Genomic DNA, 19,442 nt, shown 5'->3' with positions numbered 1-19,442 from the left:
TCAACGCAAACTGCATATTAATTTTTTTTTTTTTTTAAAGACCAACAGCTCTTTTAGAGTTTCACAAAATCATAGTAATGTTAGTCACTATTGTTACACAATGTGATTGGTTGCACGTTTATATATATTTGAAAATGATTTCCCCCTTCTGTTATTTATAAGTCCCATAGAAGGGTCGTTTAATGTATCTATCACATTATATTGTATACGCGACTGATGCTAAACAGTTTTTTTGGGAACTGTCGCCCTCTAGCGATGAATGACCAACTGTGTGTTCTGGCAATTAGCCGCTTACTAGTGCCGTTCTCGATGTTTCATGTAGACTGAACAAGAGAAGGATGTGGTCCTTTTTTGCACGGGATCCCGTTAAAGATTTCAACTATGAAATTATACCAGAAAATCAAGATAAGTCCGGCATATGGACTCTTCATCGAGGAAAACGCAAGGTAAGAACCTGACACGCTACTACAAAAGGACGCCGCTTCTGGAATAGCAGGCCGCGCTTTGCATCCTCGGTCCATATTTTGGGGAGAGCTGGCTAGCATTTGCATTTCCAGCATCACCTAGAAATGAAGTGGGGCTGAACGTTATAAGCAATTTAGCAGCCGACACTTGGTATCTAAAGTGGCTTCTTATATACTTGCCGAAATTTTCGCGTATGGCAAACCCGTTTCGTACCGTATGGTTTTGACACAAAACCACCGTAATGCGATTTCTATCCGAGCCACGTCGCTAACGCAGCGAGTCGACGCCACGTCAGTCAGTCTGCGCTGGAAGTCAACTAACGTTTATAACCGACTGACTAACGCTAGCTGCCTAGCTCGGTAGCATTAGCACGTATTGAAGCTCATGATTAAAAATAGAATCATGCTAAAAAAAGAAAGGGGGAAAAAAATCTGTTGTGAATATCGCCGTGTGATGTGTCAGTTGAGATTAGGTGGGGTGGGTTTTTTGTTGTTGTTTTTTGCTGTCTTGTCTATCAGATGGCAATTGTAGCTAGGTTAGGTAACTAGCTGTACAGCAGCCTGTCAGCGTTTAAACTTGAATTATTGTATTGTGGTGAAACGTCTGTTGGCTAAATCCAAAGATATATTTTCCCTCTCTAAATAAGTCTAACGATTAGTTTTAGTTTAATTTGACTTCTTTTGTTAAATAAACTCATAAGGCTGTATTGCACCTGCAAAATCACCACTATAAAAACATGTTTACTTATGTAGCTTACTGTCTTACTTGAAATAAAGAGGGAAAAAAACACACCTTGTGTTTACTTAACCATTTAGTGCTACCTGTTAGAAATCAACTAAGGGTCATTTAATCAGTAACTTAATTAATAGGGTAATTTCTGAATGCCTGTCTTGTCAAGAAAGCACACTTTGCTCCACAACAAAATCATAGCTTCTAGCATTGTGACCACAAATAACTTATTGAAGTTGTTCGCTGTTTGTCCGTATTACTGAGTTTTAGCTTTGAATCTATTTACTTTGTAGACGACTGCAGAGCCGGTGTCAGTGTTTTTATACGAAGTGTCCCAAGGAACAGAGGAGCAGACACAACTCGCCAAAGCAGCTTTCAAACGCATGAAGACACTGAGGCACCCTAACATCCTGTCCTTCGTAGATGGATTAGAGGTGAAGACTGATGCAGAGTGATAAAAGTGCAATAGTGTTGATTCCTACTACACTTTGGAAAGGTCATGTGGTATATGCAATACAGTTGACTACTTCCAAAAAAAAGGGACAAAAATGCCACAGTTTCTGTACTTTTTCCCCCTGTTGAATTTGACTTTTTTTCTCCCTATGTCCAGATTGATTTAATTAAAGGAGCAATAAGTAATGCTTCTGAATTCAGGCATGGCAGTCCTATATTAATGCTTTTTGCTTATCATGTGATTGATGGCATGGCTGTTCGCATTTGAAGCACAGGAAGCACAAGGAAAGCCTACATCTACAGATAACTAGCCCCAGCTCACAGGCCACCAGGAATCTTTCTTTTTTTACTTGTCATATGATCTTTCACACCCCTAACAGTTCTGTTTTTAATTTTTTGCTTTTAAACATTACATCTAGTCTTTTCTATGAGATTAAATAAATAGGAAGTGACAATAAATAGCCATTCTGAAGTTTCCTTTTTCTTCCCCTTTGTCTGATGGCAGACTGAGAAAAGCTTGTACTTGGTCACAGAGCCAGTGACCCCACTGGCTACACACTTGAAAGCCCAGGCAGAGCGAGGTGGATCGGGTGATCTGGAGGTTTCCTGGGGCCTTCATCAGATTGTGGTGAGTAGTGGAGAATGCTGAGAGTAAGAGCACTATGATTTGTGACCTTATTTATTTTACCATACACATTTATACATGTGGATATACTTACTGGTCTCTTGGCACACTTGTGCACTTCTGCATGTCATTATTCACAGACTTAAATGTGCAAACAAATTGCACCTCTTTGTCTCTAACTGTGCCCGGTAGTCACTTGTGTATTCTTCTGGTCCTTCCACTCAGAAAGCACTGAGTTTTTTGGTGAATGACTGTCATCTGCTTCATAATAATGTTGGAATGTGGGCGATATTTGTGGACCGAGCTGGTGAGTGGAAACTGGGAGGGCTGGATCATGTGACCTCAGACCAGGGAGAGCCCTCCTCTTTACCACCTGCCAAAGTGGTGAATCCAGACCTGGAAAAGTATGACCCCCCAGAAATGAACAACAGTGGAGGAGAGAAATGGTAAGTGAAGTGCCAAGAGAGGGAAAGGAAACAGTTGGTAAATTGTTGCTGATTGTTCCCACTTAAAATTTATTTCATTATATAATTCTTCCTGTTAGGACCTGCTGTTTCCTCTTTTCTAGTTCTAGTCAGCGTTCTACTTGCTGTGGACGTCCAGACAAAACTACTCTTGCTAAAGTGACTCGATGAAAATTATATGCAAGTTCCCTGTAATGTGTGTCTGATGTCTACTCAGGTCAGGAGATGTGTGGAGGCTGGGCTGTCTAATTTGGGAAGTGTTTAATGGACCTTTGCCTCGTGCCTCATCTCTACGATCTCTTGGCAAGGTGATGCAGCTCACTGAAGAGTACAGCAGATTTGAATCAAAACAGATGTTACCTTTATTAATGATGCATTTAGTGGCGAAGTCACTGAGTGGGCCTGTTACTACAGAGACAAAGGTTACTGGGCCTGTTGTACAGCTTTCACACTGCATCCAAGGGAACTTCTTGTACAACAGATGTAGATAGAGTCCAGCAAATTTGTATCAGATTTATTCATATAAAATATTCAAAGAATGTGAACATGATCTCCCTCAGGATGTTTACGGAAAGGAGGTCCTCCACAGTGTGATCATGTGTAACCAACATTATAAAAAATAGTTTGCATTGCATTTAACTACTTCAGATATCCAAGTTCACAGTCAGTTGCAGAAAGGACATTTGTATGTTCCATAAAGGGGAAACAACACATTTGCGTTGTGTCTCTAGGTGTTGTTCATGCGCACGCTCCCTCTGCCCCGTAGATCCCCAAACAGTTGGTGCCACACTACTGTGAGCTGGTGGGGGCGAACCCAAAGGCTCGGCCCAACCCAGCCCGATTCCTGCAGAACTGCCGCTCTTCTGGAGGCTTCATGAGCAACAGCTTTGTGGAGAGTAACCTCTTCCTGGAGCAGATCCAGGTAGAGCCTCACCACCTGTGTACCTGTTGCATGCTCCATGAATCGACATGCTATGAAGCCTGCTAGCCCTACGTACCTGACGTTGTTGTTTTGATTCTCAGCCTCTAACTGATCTTACATTTAAACAGTCGTTTTAAGAACTGATCAGTTTACTTTGGTAATAAGGCACTTTATTGGTCAGTGTTTCTTTTATTTTCAGTGATGAATTTGATGATGATTGTATATTTAGTTAATACATTCTTAATGTTTTACTATAAAGTCTTCATCAGCTCGTTCCCTGGATTTACCCTTCAGAGAATTTATAAAACATGTTTGTTTGTTCAGATTAAGGAACCATCAGAGAAACAGCAGTTTTTCCAGGACCTGAGTGATAATCTGGACTCCTTCCCTGAAGATTTCTGTAAACACAAAGTACTGCCTCAACTCCTCACAGCCTTCGAGTTTGGCAATGCTGGTGCTGTTGTCCTCACACCACTCTTTAAGGTAACACGTTTAAATTTCCTTGTAGGTGTAGAGTCTTGATTATTTTCCAAGAACTCATAATAAAAATAATAATTAAAAAAAAGATGACGAGTAAACTAATAAAGTAACAAATAAAGTATTATAGAAGACGAATAAAGGGCTAATACCAGAGACTTGGTTATAAGCATTTTTCTGTCCTAACTTGGACCGAACAAAACAATTTGACCCATATTCAATTTGCACATCATTTATATTAGCATTGACTGATGTAGGTGCTATCTAATTCTTGCAAAGAAAAACATTAGGTTAATTTATATGAAGATCAGCTATTTCACAGACATATATAATTGCATATGCTGAATCAACATAGGTGGTGCTAATAGACCTGTACAGGAGCCGATATTACTCCCATCATCCTCAGCTGTTTTTATGTTTCGAGTAGTTCCCTTCTAAGGTCAAGATAGCATGTTTTCTTCTCGCTGCCAGGTACTCTGCCCAGCGAGCGAGAAAATGATAAAATCACATTCTTTTGGCTCCCAGTCAAGGTCTCTCTCTCTAGTTTCACTGAAAGAGAAGAGAATTTTCTACTAAAGCAAAAAAGAAAGTAATTCTCAGACGTTCCTAATAATTGTGAATATCATTGCTACTCCTAGTCGTGCTCTCTGCGAATGAATCTACCTCATAAGACCGATGTTGCTCTTATGTAAATGTCATAAATGAGTATACACGTAATGTAAATGGACTTGTTTTACTCCTTCTTCACTTAAGCACTTCTATATCTTATCTCCTTTTTGCCTAATTTACATTAGTATATGTGAAATTTGTCTCGCTACTGTGGCACTGTACTGGATCAGTAACATTCTGTCTATCAATCTATTAATAAAGAGATTGCTATTCAGAAAAATAAAGAAATTAATGCGCCATCAAAGGTGCTACATGAATGTACTGAGATGGTTTGTAATTCCTAAACAGAGCCTCTAGTCTGATTTTAATCTTAATAATTTACTTTATTTTAATAAAGTTGATACTTTTTTTTTTTTATTAATAAACAATGATTTCTCATTGTTACAATTTCATTCTTTATTTTTATCTGTTTAATCTGATGTCTACAGTTAACAGTGAAACTGCTGAACATCAGAAGAAGGAACAATTCGTATATAAATACCACAACATCAATATGTGTGCATAGGTTTTTAAATTGGATATATCTTAAAACAGGAAGTCATCATTGTTAAGGATGGAAGGGTCAAATACGTTTCCATATATATTCAGTTATTTGTTTGCTCTTCCTTTGCCATGCTGGCCCAGAGTGGGGGAACTGTTTAGCAACAAGTGGAGAGCGCATGAAGACAATTTAAGCGGAATTGAAGCACCCACAAATCAAGATCCAGCCAGATCTGACTTTCTCTCTCTTTGCGGTGGTGATGTCCTTTAGGTGGGAAAGTATTTATCTGCAGAAGAGTACCAGCAGAAGATCATCCCTGTCATAGTGAAGATGTTCTCTTCTACTGACCGTGCAATGAGAATACGGCTTCTGCAGCAGGTCACCCTTCTCGTCCCCTCTGCTCGTCTAGGCCACGTTAGACATGTGTCGGTGTATTTCGGTGTCATTATCATACTAATTTCTCTCTTCTCTCCGTTGTCTCTCTTTACACCCAGATGGAGCAGTTTATTCAGTATTTGAATGAGGCAGCAGTCAATTCACAAATCTTTCCCCATGTAGTTCATGGTTTTACAGACACAAACCCAGCCATCAGAGAGCAGACTGTAAAGGTACTTGTTTTTTAGTTATCAGACGTGTGTGCGCTGTCCATGGACTGAGTTCCCTCAGAGCCTAAGTTTAACTTGTTTACTGTTGGAGATGCATGTGGTACTTGTGTTGGTGATGTTTGCCTAAAAGTCATATTTGTGCTGCAATGGTTTAGAGAAGTATGGCCAGGCTGTTTGAATAAAGAAATAGGACAACAGTTGTACAGTCAGATTGGTTAGTAAATGCATGGTAGATAATGTATAAATGGTAAGATTCCCGGGCCTGACATTCTTCCATAATTCTGTATTATAGCACGCATTCAAGTTCAATATTTTCTTGTGAAAAATAACTTTTCTCCAAGAATGCTTTACTATAGTTTGTCACTATATTGTTTTTCTTCTGTATCTTAAGCATGAGAGCAGCATTCCTTAGTGTTACTTAGAAGAAGCGCAGTGTAGTGCTCCTTGCTACAACAAACTAAATGCTCTTGTGTTGCTCTAGAATTTGGCTTAGAGGTCTGTATGAACTGTTAGATCTGATCAGAAATGAACATCATATTCATATTTCCCCTGTAGTCTATGCTTCTGTTGGCTCCCAAGCTGAACGAGAGCAACCTGAACCAGGAGCTGATGCGCCACTTTGCAAGATTGCAGTCGAGGGACGACCAAGGTCCCATCCGCTGCAACACCACTGTTTGCCTTGGCAAGATTGCCCCATATCTTAATGCGGGGGTAGGCATGCCATTCAGACACTGCCTTTTGCGGCATTCCACTCTCTAGGTTCACATAATAAAGTGTGTAATAATGTAACGTATTAATGAAGTTATAGCTTTATAATAATGGATTTTAACCAATATTTTGTGGTTTACACCACAAATATTTATTCAATACTGATTTTGCTCAACACAACTTCTAATGCAGCAGTTAGCTTTTTAATCACCAGAAGTACTAAAATGGTCTGAATGCCCCTTTGAAGTAACTTGGAGTTTTGTATCCCTGCATTTGCACACTGGAACAGATGCGTCAACGGGTGTTGACCTCAGCATTCTCGCGCGCCACAAAAGACCCATTTCCAGCATCGCGGGCGGCTGGTGTGCTGGGCTTTGCTGCCACGCACCATTACTACAGCATGAGTGAGTGTGCCTCACGCATTCTGCCCACCCTCTGCCCACTCACCATGGACCCTGACAAGAACGTCCGCGACCAGGTGACCAAGTGCTCACAGAGCTCATGTCTTGCCTTACAATGCTGTAGTCTATTATTTAAGTTCCACAAGTCCACTTGCAAGGACTTTGGTGTTGATTTCATATGCATTATATTGATTTTATAAGGCCTGATGTCCCCTCCCACTTACCTGTAGGCATTTAAAGCCATTAAGTGCTTCCTGAATAAGCTGGAGACTGTTTCTGATGACCCATCTAAACTAGCTGAAATGGGTATGGCCTGCTCCATGATGTGTGAATCTATAATATCATAACATCTATCTCTAAATACCAAGATATATTAAACTGTTTTTAAAACCCTTTGCATTTCATTACCTTCTTGCCAGAGAAGGATGTTACTTCCTCCGCCCAAGCCAGTGGTTCAGCAGCAACGTGGGCAGGCTGGGCCGTCACGGGGGTCTCCTCTCTCACCTCCAAACTTATCCGCAATGCCCCTGCAGACACTGAAGGGGCCAGGACCGAAAACACCCCCAGTGCTCAAGCTCCTGCAGCTACAGGTGCCACAAATGCAGCATGTAAAGGTGGAATGTAAATGTTTAAAGCCCAGTAACCACTGTGCAACTGGGCTGATTTTAATGTAGACAGCTCCATATTATCTTTAGTATCATATGAAAAAGATACTATATTTGACCCTGTTGTTTATTCTGTTTATTTTTCTGTCAATGGTTTAAGTTTCTTTCATTTTAAATGTTTAATACCTTATTTTGATTGGTTGGTTTTGTCCATCACGCCCAGATATTAAAGCAAATTCATCCAGTGCTCCCTCATCAGCTGTCACTAACCAATCAGAGACCTCAAATGTTACCGAGCAGACAGAGGAAGCAGTTGGAGATCGGTGGGACGATGAGGATTGGGGTAGTCTTGAGGTGACTGATTAAATAATGTCTCTCGCATGCAAATTGGTTGTAGTGAAGGTTTTTTTAATTTTTTTTACAGATTGTTGCATACTTGTAAAATTTTGACCAAATATCAACTATTTACTGCTCCTGGTTGTGTGTGCTAGGACCCTGAGAAAGTACAGACAGACCCAGATGACTGGAACTCAGACTGGTCCACTATGTCTTCAACCAAGAAGAAGAGCAGTGTATGTACATTGTATATGTGTTGATACATATTGTGGCGTTGGAGCTTACTGAGGGAAAAACTGTAACACTGATGGTCTCGTCCATCTGTTGATTTTAAATGATTGACAACCCCTTCAAACATCTATGTTTTTCTGTAGGTGGGCCGGACCTCCTCTGTGCCCATGAAAAAGCAGAGTTCTGATTGGAGCAGCTCTGGCTGGGATGCCGATGACAGCTGGTCCAATGAGAAGGATGCAGATGGTCAGGGTCAGAGTTCCCCCGCAGATGAGGGATGGGGCAATGACTGGGATGATGATGGGGGTTTAGCAGAGAGCTTCATTCCAACACCACGCAACGCTACGGCCTCTTCTTCGGCCTTTGGCTCCAAGAGTGCCAGTGCAGGCTCTGGACAGGAGAGCATTCGTCTGGCCAGTGATTATAACTGGGACAGCGAAGGTGGGAAGGGGACATCATCAGACCTATTTTCAAATGTGTCTCAGAGAGCAAGCCCTTCAACTGCTTCTATGGTAAGGAGGAAGAAGTTAAGAGGATAAAGATGTGAGGGAGATTTTTCAAGAAAATAGATGGAGGAACTGAGAAAAGAATATACCCTCTGTTTGTGACTTTGTACGGCAATTATTTTGTTTGTGTATTCCTAGAAGGCTGATGATGGTTGGGGAACAAGTGCTGCAGGTGATTGGGGAGCAGAGGAGAACTGGGAATCACTGGATAGTGAGCAGGGTTGGTGTTTTATTTAGGAATTCCTCTCTTTCGCTGAGGGCATTTCCACATTACGCAGTCAGCAACTTCTGCACTTGCCTTTCACATCACGGGGGACTCCAATCCAAAGTTTTGATGCCCTACGGTAACCTGACACTGTTCTCACCCTGGTAGCCCAGGGGGCAGTGGTAGCTCAGTGGTTAAACTACTTGGCTTGTAATCGGAAGGTTGCTGGTTCAAGCCAAGTTGCCACTGTTGGGCCCCTGAGCAAGGCCCTTAACCCTCAATTGCTGAAGTTGTACTCAGTCATAATTGTAAGTCGCTTTGGATAAAAGCATCAGCTAAATGCTGTAAATGTAAGTGCACTGGTTGGATATCTGAAGATTAGATTTATGGACACAGTAATGTAGTACAGTTCCTTCCAATCTTGACTTTGGTGTTTTCTAGCTATCTTGTGTTTGGAGTAATTTTGGCATCACCATAAAGGTATCATTGTCTATTAAGGTGTTTATGGTCTAATAAACATTCAGATAAGCCATTATATTAATAGATTTAAGATGTCTAAGAGATTAAAAAAGTATTGCAGAACACCCAGAGCAACCTAAATATTGTGGAAACATTTTATCTAGTATTTCTAATACATTATTCTTGCCTACCCTCAGAACATAAACTCATGCTAATCAGAACATGATTTTTTATTTTTTATTTTTTGTGCCACTTCTTTCTTTTCTTTCATTCTGAAGAAATTTAATAACTATTGCCCCATATTCCATTTTAGGTCTCAGTAAAGCCGAATTAGCCAAAAAGAAGCGTGACGAGCGGAGAAAAGAGCTGGAGGCAAAACGGGCAGAGCGAAAGGCAGCCAAAGGCCCTCTTAAACTGGGTGCTCGCAAGCTGGACTGAGAGAGGAAGCTTCTCAAACTCAAATGAGGCAAGACTGAGGGCCAGGACGGACTGGCAGCAGAGACGGGCAGAAAGATGCTGATGAATGCATGATCTTAACCTCACGAGTCGACGATTCCACTGCACAAGACATTTCGGAATTTGGCTGCACTGTGCCCTGGGTCTCAGGAGGTTAAGGAAACATTCTGTAATGCCTGGTGGGTGGAGTCAAAGGTACCAGTGCTTTTCTTTCATTGGCCATTGGATGGGGTGGATTTAAAGAATTACATCATAATATTGTTTGCCCTGCTATCTAGAGTATTGGACAACACACCCTTAAGTAATGGTATTTATTTCAGCAGGCTGTTAAGATTATCATCATGGTCCCTTTTATATGGATTACAGTATCGGTTTATTACATGTGCATGGACACATTTGTTGGAAAATGGCACTGGGAATTAAACACTTTTTATATGAAAAAGATGTGTGTAATTCAACCTAGATGGTCCAGTATGTGTGTATATTGAATATACACTCAATACTGTGTAGTTTGGCCCTAAGAATTCATTACAATGGACACCCAAAACTCGGATCTGCTTCTTAAGTGTTAAGAGGTCAGAATCCTGACACTTGTTCATTATCACAGGTGGACCTACATAATTCCAGTGCATGCACAAACATTAAAAAACCTAAACAAAAAACAGATGGGAAAATAGTTAAGTTCTACATGTATAGCTTATGACAATGTGAGGGGTTTTCTTTGTGCCTTCTTTTCCTGTCTGTAGGAATGCTGGGCTGATATACTATGAATTAAGATGTTAAATGACCCCCCCCCCCCCCTGTTTTTATATAATTGTATTTTATTAGATGCCTTTGGTCTGAATGTCAAGTTTATGATCTGGTGCAATATCTTTAGAATAATGTATTACATTACACACATGAGAATAAAACCTTAAAACCTAATTTCAGGATGTTTGTCTCCTCAGATGTACTGTACCCAGTGTTTGTGTCTTGCTCAACTATAGTGCAATATGCCATGGCAGCTGCCAGGCTTTGGGAAAGCATTTGCAGAGGTCACTTATCAGCTAAATTAGTCACACAACTAACATTTGCAAAAGTACTCTGAATACAGAAGTGTCATTGCCTACTTTGTAAAAATTATCATTGAATCTTTATTTGATTTAATTTTACATTATCAAAGCACATTTAAACATGTAAATGAGTAGTAACAGAAGTTCCAGGAACAAACTGTCACCAGGAACCAGTTTTTATACTCAAATCTTTTTATATAGCAATTAAGTAATTGTTATATAAAAAAGTTAAAACTTTAACGGAGATATTGGCACATCAAAAATATATAACCACAGGTCATGTTGATGATGAATAAAGGTTAGATCTTAAGTGTTATTTTCAGACCTACGCTAGCGAAGGGTTCACAGACCATAACTTTTGAACCAGAGTACTCATCACATCTTGTGTCCTTGAACTGCTGTAATGAACCCCACTGTAAAACTTTTCAAAAAGATTTGTTTCTCAAAAATATACTTGTTAAAACTAAATCAGTTGTGACTTCACAATGTAAAATTATTATTAATTAATTACTTTGTTTCAATGCCATCAGAAAAGCTGTATAAAAAACTTCTATATTTTAGGTTGTTATAAATTAGGTGGGGTTTTTTTTATATGCTTTGTTTAAAACCAAGTTTGCATAAGGCCCTTTCAGTGGACAGATGTTAAATGTATAGAGAATTCAGATCCATCCCAAAAGCCTGCTGGTGATTGTGCCTACAGCTCTGTCCCATCTCGCTACTTGTTCAGCGCTTGCTCTTCTCCTTGTTACCCGAACTGAAGATGGCTGCTGCTGCAGCAACAACTCCCAGGCCGATCAAGGTAGCAACACCCACGCCTACTCCCACCTCCACGATGTTCCGCACCTGAAAATACCACGGAGATAAAGTGAAAGTGTCCAGTGTGTAAAATACTTCATTATAAATGTTTCTTAATTAAACAACTTTCATCTTTTGCTATGAACCATTTGTGTTAGCCATTCTCCAACTATTGATTAAAGTTGCAGATTTTCTTGCAGATTTCTCCTTTGTAACATATACAAAGGATTTGGCCCTTTCGCTCACAGGGAGCTGCCCAGGTGCTTGCGCTCTCTTGTGATCTCAAAGCTAGACTACTGCAACTTGCGACTTGCTGGTCTTCCTCTAAGAGCCATCGAACCTCTACAACTTGTCCAGAATGCAGCAGCACGACTGGTCTTCAATCTTCTGAAGTTCACACGTGTTACTCCACTGCTGCGCTTCCTTCATTGGCTCCCTGTAGCTGCACGCATCAGATTTAAAACCTTGATGCTTGCCTACAAAGCCAAAAATGGACCAGCCCCTTCATACATGAGGTCAATGGTCAAAGCCCAATCTGTACCTCAAGTACTTCGAACTTCAATTACGGATGGGCTTGAAATACCATGCTTCAGGTCTCATGGAAGACAAGTATTGAGACTATTTTCTGTCCTGGCTCCAAGATGGTGGAATGAACTCCCAATTGCTGTCCCTTGCAGTCTCCAAATGCAGACTGGAGACCCAGCTATTCCTGGAATATTTAGATGACCCTGCTCCTATATTGACTGACTAAATTAGTACTTATTGTAGGGTATTGTTTATTACACTGATGTTGTTTAACAAACTCTAGCACTTATTGTTTATTACACTTATCATTGTTTAAGATAGACCTTATGCATTTTGTACTTTTGTATTTCTACAGTATTCTAGATCATTCGTATATTGGACTCTAACCTGCTGTACTGGCTAGGATGTATTCTATGAGTAATTGTTAAAGCACTTTTGTAGGTCGCTCTGGATAAGCACGTCTGCTAAATGCCATAAATGTAAATGAAATGTAAATCAGAGAGGCATGTGAAGTAGAGGACAATCTTGCATTTTCAGTCCACTGGTGCAAGCAAGAAAGCCTAGATACAGACTACAAAAACCGCATAAAGCCTACACTAGCCAAATACATAGAACTGTAAATATGCCAGGAAAAATTATTATTATTATACCAAATATCCAAGCAATCACACAGTAAAGATTGTCACTACTCTAAAAGCAACAAGGGTGTAGAAACATTTAATAATGATCATTATAAACAAACGTAATGTTGGATAAATAGTCATTATTAAAGTTTTGTATCCCTTGTATCCCAAATTGCCTATTTGTATTTACTGGGGGATTTTGATGTTTGTTGCAAATATGAAGTCCAGCAACATGGAAAGAACAAAGTCTGCTTTTACTGCAGTCTTACACTAGAGCTGGCATATCCATTTACAGCTTGAACTGATGCTTTTGTCCAAAGCATTTTATAATTATGACTGAGCAGACATTGAGCAATTGAGCTAAGGGCCTTGCTCAGGAGCCCAACAATGGCAACTTGGTAGTGGACTTGAACCAGCTATCTTCTGATTAGAAGTCAAGTACCTTATCCACTGAGCTACTATTGGCCTATTCAGAACCAGACAGCTAAACTAAACAAGGCAAAATAAAGTTCATTGCAAAGCAAAGTGAAATAACAGGAGCATAGCTCGAGGAAGCCATCGACCATTTATGGCATTTATCAGACGCTCTCATCCAGAGCGACTAAGAAAAGTGCTTTGTCATTTACTCATAGAATGCATCCTAGCCAGTACAGTAGTTTAGAGTTCAGATACCATTGAACTAAAATACTGTTGAAATACAAGGATCAATGCTGATTCCTAGAAGTGCAAATCGCAAAGAAATTCTACACCTATAAAATGCACCTATAACATATATATGAATAATAAATTGGCCAGTGAGTGAAAGCACACAGTAGGGGTTTATAATAATGTGTGGTGTGTGCATATGATAGGTCATTTAGCTAAATATACAAGTTAACATTATCCAGATTAACTACAGTATGTTTAAATACAATAAGTAACAGCTGCCAATGCAGTTTGCAAGCATTACTTATAGCATAATTATGAATGCATCCAGTCTCTACGTTCACTTGATTTTAGGCGACCTATTTATAAACTGTTGAATTAAAACTCACCAAATTGTAACACATCAATCTTATGTTCATGCAGAATCTCCTACCTGTCTAGACTCTGCTTTCCCATATCTCATCTCAGTGACAAAATGTTCACAGTTTCCACTAAAAACACAGTAGGGAAGCTCCTGCCCCAGAAGGCTGTGCGCGTCCTGCAAGATGAGCTTGACAGGACGTGGCTTGTATTTGTCATCCAGCAGATTGTTTATTGTGTATCGGTCAGTGCCCACCACATCCTGGAGCGGCTCCTTCTTCACCACGGCCATGTCGCACAGTACTGACATCATACTGTAGGCACCAGCTTGGGCATGCTCAGCTATAATGGAGACACATTTAGGAATAGGTTATATATTATAAATGCTTATATATATATATATATATATATATATATATATATATATATATATATACACACATACACACACACACACACATATATAATAATTCGGCAAGCTCAGGTCCTGGGAGCTTCAGGGTCCTGTGTAGTATCTTAGCTGTTCCCAGGACTGCACTCTTCTGGATAGAGATCTCAGATGTTGTTCCTGAGATCTGTTGGAGCCATTCTCTCATTTTGAGGTTCACAGCCCCTAGTGCTCTGATTACCACTGGAACCCCTGTTGCCATCACCTTCCACATCTTTTCGAGCTCTTCTCTCAGCCCTGGGTATTTCTTTACTTTTTCATGTTTCTTGTCCCTGATGTTGCTATCACTTGAGATTGCTACATCTATCACTACAGCCCTCTTCTGCCGTTTATCCACCAGTATTATGTCCGATAGGTTAGCCATTACCATTTTGTCTGAGTTCCACAGGCTCTAAGCTTGGTCATTCTCTACCACCTTCTGGGATGTATCCCACTTTGACCTTGGAACTTCCAGCCTGTACTCGGCATAGATGTTTCTGTATACTATGCCAAACCATATGTTATGATATTCCATATATGCTCTGTCTGCTAGCATCTTGCATCCAATTGTTTTGTGCTGAATTCTCTCATCTTTGCACAGCCTGCATCTTGGGTCCTGCCTGGTGTGTAAGATGCCAGCCTCTATTGATCTTTTATTCAGAGCTTGTTCCTGTGCTGCCATGTTTAGTGACTCCATGCTACCTTTCAGTCCAGCCTTTTCCAGCCATTGGAAAAAAAGGTTTCTCCATATCAGCCACTTCCAATATTTGCTGGTGGTATATACCATGCAGGGGCTTATCCTCCCATGATGGTTCCGCCTCCTCCTCATTTCCATACCCCTACTTGGGTTTCTGCTGTCTGAAGTACTCACTAAGCACATCATCCAGCTGTAGTCCTGAATCTTGATTGTTTCATCCTGGGTAGAGACTCGGCGCACTGGATTTGGGATGAAACCCTCTGTGCATTGTGAGCAGTTACTTTATCTTGATGTCAGGGGCTTCTATATCCTCCTTAGACCAGCTTATTATGCCAGTGGGGTATCTGATGTCTGGTAGAACATAGGTATTGATAGCCCGGATCTTGTTCTTCCTGACTTCCCAGGACTTGACCCACTTTTTGTAGGTATTTGGCTGTACCTGCCTTCCTTGCAGCCTCTTCATGATTTCCATTTGCTTGTGAGAGTCCAACGTATTTGTAGCTGCCCTAAACATCTGTTATGTTACCTTCTGGTAGTACAATCCTTCCTTCTCCTTGAAACCACACCGATCACACCAGTCCAAATGACATTCTGATGTCATTGCTGTATATCCTGGTGCCAATGCCTTTCTGAGCCCCACTCCTGTATTGAGCCATTTGCCTAATCAACTTAGCTGCAGTGCCCGATAGGAGTTTCTATGTTGTGAAGAGGTAGGTTACTGGCTGGTAGCTGAATGGAACTGCCCTTTTCTTGGGGCCCTTCAGGATCAGCACATGTCCACCATTCAGGGTGGGTTCCATCAACTAGCAGCTGCTTCATTTGTGCTGCCAGGTGTTCATGGAGTGCAGTTAGCTTGTTTAGCCAGTAGGTGTGGACCATGTCGGGGCCTGAAGCTGTCCAGCTCTTTATACTCAAGACCCTTTCTTGGACATCTGCTAGTGAACAGGATGTTGCTGTGGTCTGCTCTCAGGTTCACCAACCACTGGGCATTGTTGTTGTGTGATGTCTCCTTCTCTTATATGCATTTCCAGTATTTCTCAGTTCCCAGCATTGGTGGGTCTGTTCTTATGCTGTTACCCTGCCTTTGAGTTGGATGGCTCATGGGAAAATGTTCTGTTTATTCTCCAGGCTTCTACTTCTCTTGTGTACCTCTACCGGCGGTAAGTCAGAGCTGCTAATCTTTTCTTGGCAATCTCCAGTGCTTCAGGTATGGAAAGCTTGTTGTACTTCTCAGGTCGCTTCATCAAACATTTCTGCATTTCTGACAGCTGGCTGAGTTCTCTCCATGTGGCCTTTATCTTGGCTTCCAAGTTCCATCCCCATGGAGGATACTACTGCCTGATGATTTTCATGTTGTAGCTAAGCATCTCAAGTATCATTGTTGCTGTGGCATATACCGTACAGTTAGTCTTAGAGATGGTCACAGTAGTGATTGTCTGTACTGCTGCATTCACAACTTCGCTTGATCTCGGTCTATGGATTGTTAGTCTTTCCATTTTAGCCATGATCTTCAATCTCAGGTCAGCAGCTCTGGTGTTTAGACTCACCCTGGGTCTCGGTTCCAAATTCCAAGGTGTGGAGATGCTTTTATTATAAAAAAATTTTTTATATACATATATATAGTCACGGAACGCTTCCCCCCGTATGGAGTTAAGTGTTAGCGTTTGTCTGTCTACTTAAACCCCCGTCTACTTATATATATCTCACGTTGCCCTGCGACACTCGGGGGAACGTGAGATATATATATATATATATATATATATATATATATATATATATATGCCCTACGACACTCGGGGGAACATGATATATATATATATATACACATACATATATATATATATATATATATATATATATATATATATATATATATATATATATATATATATATATATAATCTCAAGCATAAACATTGATTAAAAGTAATGGACTCACATGGTGGTGCAAGGTGAATGATGTAGCCTTGTCCAACATAAATGACCCAGTGTTGGTATGTACCACGGAAGATTTCGATCAAGTCACCTGGCTTTGGTTTCACCTCAAATTGGGACACAAATATTACTAAAAATAATGTTAATTACATTGGTGTAGATAAACCTTACTCCCTAGTTAGAAAAAACCTGCTGTAGGCAATAAGTTGTATGTACTATATTTTGCATTATATTTGTACAGAACAAGATACAAGCTTAAAATGCTCATAAAGATATTTACCTGACTAGTTGTCATTGTGGTGTCGTTCACGGTGTAGTTGAGCTGAACGCTGGACCCTTTTAGGAACAGATGACATCTACATATATAACTCGTACAGCAGGCAGGGTGTCGTGGCAATGAGAATATTAAGTGATGCACTGACTACGTATACTTTTATCTTTTGATCTTTTTAGTTATTATACATTTAGTAATGACGTGATAAACAAAAATGTTACACGAGAACACTTGATTTTATTTACTTCGAAGCAAACAGTTATTAGGTTGCTTTTGGTAACTAAACTGTAATATTATTTGAACAAACTACTTAAAAATCAAAACACTTTCACTGCCCCGTCAGGAGTCCTTCCCTTTCGCGTTACTGTGAGCTAATACTCTTCATGCAAAGTGACAGACACTAACAAGTGATGTAACTATACATTATAATGATAATTTTACGATCAAATGATTGGACTGAAAATCACATTAGATAGAGTATTAAGCGTTTACCCTAATATCGGAATCTGTCCGGCCTCACAGCAACTGCCTGTGTTTAGACTGCAAAATCAAGTTAACAGTCAGCTGACTCGAAGAAAACGAGACCGCAGTTACATCCTGGCATCTATGGGGGACCTCTTAAAGTGGAAGCTAACTGGGAATATTCTAGTAATTTCAGCAACCATGAGTCTTGCTATAAGTCATTTTGCCGACAAAGTAAAGCAAAACATATTGCGGACAGCGTCAGAACATGTAATATAGGCCTGGTGAAAATGCACAATATGTGCACTTAAAAAGATATTTCCACCTAGCCTATACACAAAACAGCGCGGCGCACTAATCTACAGTCGATTAGTCTTTAGTTGAAAAACGCTGTGGCCATTTCTTGAACAGTCTATGGATGTTTAAAAACATTCTTTGAGCAATCAGGATTCTTTAAAATGGTTTTAATTGTTTCGTTGTCAAATGAGTTACAGCCTGTGCTTGAAACTGAAAAAAAGTGCCGCTACACCCCTTATTCCCATGTTGGCGCGTGTATCGACCGGTATCAGCAATTCATTAAATAAGATATTACATTCTTAATTTCTAAAGTAAGAAAATAGATATTAGAAGATATGATACTCACAAAATACATTTATTTACTGAAAGTGACAACTATTAGCCCAACTATTATCTCTGACCAATAATCGGGCTACTCATCTGTACTTATTTCATAGCGGTTGGCTGCGGTAGCGGTAGCTTCGGGTGTTTTTACTAATGCTGTGTGGAGTGGCGCTAACGTTAGTTTGTTGCTTAGGACCTGCATTGGAATTGTTCTGCTTAAAGCTCTGTGGTGTCTTCTGACTCGCTCTCTTAGTGCCCTTTTGGGGAATCAACGTTACTTGTATTGTACTAAACTTGTAGAGAGAACGGTAACAGGTCAGGGCCACGTAGTTTTCCTGGGTTAATGCACTTTTATAAGGTCATTGTGCATCGCCCAGAACCTGTTATGGCGAGGGCTGATAAGTACACTATATTGTCAAAAGTACTCGCTCGTCTGCCTTTGCATACATATTAATTTGAGTGACACCCCAATCTTAATCCATAGGGTTTAATATGATGTTGGCCCACCCTTTGCAGCTATAACAGCTTCAACTGTTCTGGGAAGGCTTTCCATAAAGTTTAGGAGTTCGTTTATGGGCATTTTTGACCATTCTTCCAGAAGCGCATTTGTGAGGTCAGTCACTGATGTTGATCAAGAAGGCCTGGCTTACAGTCTCTGTTCTAATTCTTCCCAAAGGTGTTGTATTGGATTGAGGTAAGGATTCTGTGCAGGCCAGTCAAGTTCTTCCACACCAAACTTGTCTTTATGCACCTTGCTTTGTGCACTGGTGTGCAGTCATGTTGGAACAAGAAGGAGCCACAAAGTTGGGAGCATGAAATTGTCCAAAGCCTCTTGGTATGCTGAAGCATTAACAGTTCCCTTCACTGGAACTAAGGGGCCAAGCCCAACTCCTGAAAAACAGCCCCACACCATAATCCCCCAAACTTTACCAACTTTACACTTGGCACAATGCAGTCAGAGAAGTACTGTTTTCCTGGCAACCACCAACCCCAACTTGTATCAGCTAAACTAGTCAAACAATATTTGCAAAAGTACTCTGAATACAGACGTGTCATTGCCTATTTTGTAAGCATCATCACTGAATCTTTATTTGATTTAATTTTACATTATCAAAGCGCACTTAAACATGTAAATGAGGACATCTTGCGTTGTTATAGATTACAGGTTTTTTTTAATGCTTAGTTTAAAACCAAGTTTGCATAAGGCCCTTTCAGTGGACAGATGTTAAA

The 19,442-nt window shown here is 40.3% G+C and overlaps 2 protein-coding genes across 5 annotated transcripts; one reads left to right on the top strand and one right to left on the bottom strand.

The window, feature by feature from the left end:
• Nucleotides 1-240: 240 nt before the first annotated feature.
• Nucleotides 241-10,721, top strand: scyl1 (SCY1-like, kinase-like 1). Of its 4 annotated transcripts, none has more exons than XM_081699122.1 (18): nt 241-446; nt 1,488-1,628; nt 2,153-2,275; nt 2,498-2,718; nt 2,954-3,044; nt 3,503-3,658; nt 3,983-4,141; nt 5,556-5,663; nt 5,780-5,893; nt 6,446-6,601; nt 6,888-7,076; nt 7,230-7,305; nt 7,419-7,589; nt 7,828-7,958; nt 8,096-8,176; nt 8,315-8,683; nt 8,819-8,849; nt 9,655-10,721. In XM_081699122.1, exons 1-18 carry the CDS (start codon nt 339-341, stop codon nt 9,777-9,779), a joined length of 2,550 nt encoding a protein of 849 aa, XP_081555248.1. In that variant the 5' UTR covers nt 241-338; the 3' UTR covers nt 9,780-10,721. The 4 variants fall into 4 exon arrangements, with proteins under 4 accessions (XP_081555248.1, XP_081555247.1, XP_026859432.2 ...); XM_081699121.1 differs by having other exon boundaries at nt 8,816-8,849; XM_027003631.3 differs by having other exon boundaries at nt 242-446; nt 8,819-8,897.
• A 182-nt stretch (nt 10,722-10,903) lies between these two features.
• Nucleotides 10,904-17,742, bottom strand: LOC113585286 (phospholipase A and acyltransferase 3). Its single transcript, XM_035532104.2, has 5 exons — nt 17,622-17,742; nt 17,136-17,191; nt 16,860-16,962; nt 13,871-14,139; nt 10,904-11,692 (listed from the first exon to the last, which is right to left on the bottom strand). Exons 2-5 carry the CDS (start codon nt 17,148-17,150, stop codon nt 11,573-11,575), a joined length of 507 nt encoding a protein of 168 aa, XP_035387997.2. The 5' UTR covers nt 17,151-17,191; nt 17,622-17,742; the 3' UTR covers nt 10,904-11,572.
• Between the last annotated feature and the right edge of the window lie 1,700 nt (nt 17,743-19,442).

The sequence above is a fragment of the Electrophorus electricus genome, chromosome 16, assembly GCF_041902795.1.
Source record: "Electrophorus electricus isolate QZ-2024a chromosome 16, ASM4190279v1, whole genome shotgun sequence".
Classification (NCBI taxonomy): domain Eukaryota; kingdom Metazoa; phylum Chordata; class Actinopteri; order Gymnotiformes; family Gymnotidae; genus Electrophorus; species Electrophorus electricus.
Note: the sequence above shows the minus strand (reverse complement) of the source record. Positions and strands in the feature narration are given on the sequence as shown.

Coding starts and splice junctions, on each gene's coding strand:
- scyl1 (XM_027003630.3), top strand. CDS start 339: ATGTGGTCCTTTTTTGCACGGGATCCCGTTAAAGATTTCAACTATGAA. Junction 7,306..7,418: donor ATCTAAACTAGCTGAAATGG/GTATGGCCTGCT, acceptor CCTTCTTGCCAG/AGAAGGATGTTACTTCCTCC. Junction 8,684..8,815: donor GCCCTTCAACTGCTTCTATG/GTAAGGAGGAAG, acceptor GTGTATTCCTAG/AAGGCTGATGATGGTTGGGG.
- LOC113585286 (XM_035532104.2), bottom strand. Junction 14,140..16,859: donor CATTCACCTTGCACCACCAT/GTGAGTCCATTA, acceptor TCTCCATTATAG/CTGAGCATGCCCAAGCTGGT. Junction 11,693..13,870: donor GGAAAGCAGAGTCTAGACAG/GTAGGAGATTCT, acceptor TGGTATTTTCAG/GTGCGGAACATCGTGGAGGT.